The sequence below is a fragment of the Pomacea canaliculata genome, linkage group LG3 (assembly GCF_003073045.1).
Source record: "Pomacea canaliculata isolate SZHN2017 linkage group LG3, ASM307304v1, whole genome shotgun sequence".
NCBI classification, from domain to species: domain Eukaryota; kingdom Metazoa; phylum Mollusca; class Gastropoda; order Architaenioglossa; family Ampullariidae; genus Pomacea; species Pomacea canaliculata.
Window position 1 is genome coordinate 3,126,802 of NC_037592.1, and position 4,041 is coordinate 3,130,842.

The 4,041-nt window shown below is 50.1% G+C and overlaps 1 protein-coding gene across 1 annotated transcript; it reads left to right on the forward strand.

Moving 5' to 3' along the window:
- Positions 1-1,067: 1,067 nt before the first annotated feature.
- On the forward strand, positions 1,068-3,630 carry LOC112560794 (protein FAM124A-like). Its single transcript, XM_025232853.1, has one exon. It carries the CDS (start codon positions 1,837-1,839, stop codon positions 3,067-3,069), a length of 1,233 nt encoding a protein of 410 aa, XP_025088638.1. The 5' UTR covers positions 1,068-1,836; the 3' UTR covers positions 3,070-3,630.
- The last annotated feature ends 411 nt before the right edge of the window (positions 3,631-4,041 follow it).

A 4,041-nucleotide genomic window follows, 5' to 3' on the forward strand; every position in this document is an offset into this window, starting at 1 on the left:
AAATGTTAATATTATTAAATACACGTCCAGATTTTGTACACGTGTTGATGCTTTGACAGAAACAATTTTAAAGCACTGCTCCGAGTTTTCAGAAGTTTTACACACGGCCATGTCTGTCGTCCCTGGCTACCGACGGTTGAAGGTTGAAGTCAGTGTCAGTACAGGACCGGCAGCCCCCTCTCCAGGTGGTCAGTGATGTTTGGCGAGATCCATCATGCCCGTCACTTCCATGGTGACTTGTATGGAAGCCACACATTCAGACACGTCTGAGTGACCTCCCTGAAACGGGAGGGGCAGCGGGGGTCGCATCCTAGCTCTGCAGGAAACAACACAATTTAAATAAGCTTAATGTGGTTGAGGGTTCGAGTCCATTAACTCCGTGATTTACATCCACAGTCGTGAGCTCATGCGGACACATGTTTAGCACAAGGTCCAGAGTTCATCGCTATGATCGTCTGCCTGTCACCAGAGGGCGCACCACAAGATGGATGTCATTACAAGTATGTGTAGCAACTCCCGAGCAGCAATAAGTTTGTCCATGCTGCGTCCTCCATTGAATATGGCGCCATAGAACACAGACATAGTAGACATAGCACACAGACATAGTACACAGTGCACATGGCACGTAGAAGGAATAGAGGAGGGAAAGATGCCTTCAGAGAACATTAAAATGAAGAGTTTGACAGTTTCATATATATATAGATGAAATGTCTAGTGCGGTGTTATTTTGTTTAGCGACTCAGTGCAAGAAACCATTTCCCCAAATCTCAGAATACACGCCTGCAAGCATCGCCACACATGGGCCTAGCTCTAAGATCTGTACGTCACTCCAGCGGCGGTCACGTAACATCTGCTGCACTTCATGCTAACAGCGGACACGTGACATCTGCTATACGTCACACTAGCGGCGGACACGTAAGATCTGTACGTCACTCCAGTGTCGGACACGTAACACATGCTGTACGTCACGCTAGCTGCGGCGACACCGACAAACGCTCGCCACTTGCCGTTCGCTTGACCCGCTCGCTCGTGTGCCGCGGTCTCCACAAAGCAAGACACAGACGCGCGCGCGGAGCAGACAGCGTGCAGCGATCCACCCGTTTGTGAATGGTTGCGGGTGTGCGGGGCTGGTCTATCTATTTTTCTCTGTCTCGCTCTCTTTCTCTCTCTCGTCTCCTTTTTTCCCCACGCACCCGGCAAGTCAGTCGTCCTCCCGCACTTCCGTCAACGGTCTGTCGCAGAGCCGACGCGCCGAGTATTGTACGCACGGTGTCGGGGGCTCGACACACGACAGGCCGCCACGACCGCTACAACCAACGGCTTATAAAGCGGCGCTGTCGCTGACGTGGTCCTCTTTCGTCGCCGAAAGAGAGAACTTACGGTCGGAGTTTATTGCTGGTTTCCAGGTAGTGTTCAGTCTGTGAAATCCAAACCAATCTCACTGAACACCTTTCAGTTTGCGAGAGACCAAAGATGCAGGTACGGAGGATGGAGAGACGTGTTGACATACATGATGTACTTGCTTTTCACTGGGAATACGGTTTCTAACGAAAATGACTTCTTTCCTCACCTCAGTGAGCAGTGTAGGAATGACATGTTCTATTTTTGGTTCCCGTGCGAGTTCAGTGTGGCGTGCCTGCAAGACCCATGAGCTCTCGGGGATACACGACTCCAGGTGAGCTTCGTGTGACGTGTGACTCTGTCAGGGGTTCCAGTCCAGGTGTTCGGCTTGTACAGGTGTTCGGACCCTTGTTCCTGATAGCAAACAAACATTCTTAACTTGGTTAGCCAACGGATCAGAATCGCGCAGTGCACGTGCCTTTCACGTGCGACGCTATGGCAACGACAAACGAGAAAGGCAGATTCAGCAAAGTTTACTTGACGATCCATGTTCCGAAAGGACGAGCGGGTGCGATGCGAAAGCTGCTGAAGCCGGTTTTGAACTCAGTGGACCCTGACCTTCACCTCGTTCAGGTTCAAGACGCCGAGTCCCCTCTCTGCAGGATTGGTTCCAGGGTATCCGAGGACGTCCCCGGGTACTGTGTGAGTCCTGGTGAGCTAAGTGTACCCGCCGTCAGTGTCATGACCTTTCCAACGGATGACGACGATCTGGAGCGGACGAGAGGTCAGCTCCAGAAGTTCCCCTGGAAGCTACACCACAGTGTGGAGCTGTCGACGTCCAGCTCACCCAACTTCGTGTCGGCAAAACAACAGTTCTACGCCCTGTCCCGACAGTACCCCCTCGTCGCCGTGTGTCCCTCCTCCAGGAGGGGATGTTGCTCTCTCAGGTTCAACCTTTCTGTACGAAACTTCGGGCCCATGTTGGAGTTTTATCGCCTGCTGACGGATTCTGAAATGGAGAGTTCGAAACCCGACTTTGCGGTTTTTTCTGTCAACACAGCATATTTGCCGTTCACGCGGGCAACGGACTTCGTGACGTCTTCCTCTTCGTCGTGCAGACGTAAGGTGTCTTCTCGCCTGTCGTGCCACGTGCAGCTAGCACTCAAACACTCCCCTACACTCAACCCCTACCCTTTGACCTCTACTTACCTCACAGTGTTTGTTCGCAACATGGCGGCGTTGCGGAGGGTGTTGCTTCCGGGTCAAATTATCGAAACCTCTCCGAACTCTTACCTCATTAGCGACCCTGACGGCAACTTACTAGCTGTTCACGACCTGGAGCCGCCATGTCCACCACCAACAGACTCTCTGCATCCGGGTTCTCGAGTTTATGCACAGTGTCAGCTGACCCAGCAAAGACATGCGCAGACATGCCCTTCCGGGGAGGCCAGCAGCACGTGCAGGAGCTACTGTGAGAGTCAGGATTCCGGTCGTTTTTCGGACAGCGAGAAGGGCTCGCGGCAGCTTGACCTGCAGGTCAAGGCGCTGCTGAAGGACTTTGGTTGTCTGGACATCACGGACTACAGCGAGTCCTCGGAAACAGACACAGACGACCTGGGGCTGGACGACAGTGGCGCCAACTCCGACAGCGACACCTGCCGAGGGAGGGTGAGGATCGGTCATCTCAGCGCCATTCACGTGGATAAACACACGTGCGAGTATGTGTGAGTGGGGTGCGAGTGAACGGGTGTGGTGCCGGGTGTCACCAGTGATGTTTCTTGGCTTGAGATCATCTACCTCGTCTCAGGTATACCTTGCTTTTCCAGAATGGATATATTTATCGTTAGTCTGTTCTGGTCGTCTCCGAGTGTTGCATCAAAACAACCAAACAAATAAACAAACGCTTCTTTGATATTAATACTCAGAACAAAACTATTTACCTCACAGAAGGTGTTGGTGTGTACATTTGTGACAGTTTATTTCTGGGTCTTTTCACAAGGCGAATACTTCGATTGTTTTCTGATGTTAAACGTGAATTTGTGGTGGTGTTTGTTTTGGTTTTTGCTAATTTAATCTCCCAGGCAACTATTTTTAATCATAAATTATTGGCAGTATAAAGTGCACGACATTTTAAATGTTCACATATTTATTTATTTTTAAAAATATTAAATTTTGAATTTAACCCGTGTGTCTGAGAGCTTTAGTTCTGCAGTGCACCCTATATGTATGTCAATATGGATGTGTATTTTTATGGTATATGTAAATCTTGACGAAGCTGAATATCATCCTGAGTTTTTAAAGTTAGTTAACTTCAAGACAGGTGTTAGCAGTTTACCTGCGTCACGTGGTTGTTTTTTTTTTCAAAGGTCTTTCCCTCGTCTAACTCCCCGCCCCTTCCTGCACTCTGGCTGCCCCCACCACACCCTCCCCCCTATCGTCGTTACTTATCGACGTAGACATCAGACCACAGGCAGGACAAGAGTTTGCGTTCAGTCAGTAAGATGATTTAAGGGGCCTTAACTCTCAACACACTGAGGACGGGAGGTCCCACACGGCCAGATTGATTAACAAGACAATCATGGCCATCGATTTCCTAATAAACATTTAAACTGTAAATAGTTGAACAAATGCAAATACTTAGTCCCTTGCCAGGGCGCATAACACAGCGGAGAGCGTGTGTTATCTGCCCCTGGCTAAACC

Coding starts and splice junctions, on each gene's coding strand:
- LOC112560794 (XM_025232853.1), top strand. CDS start 1,837: ATGGCAACGACAAACGAGAAAGGCAGATTCAGCAAAGTTTACTTGACG.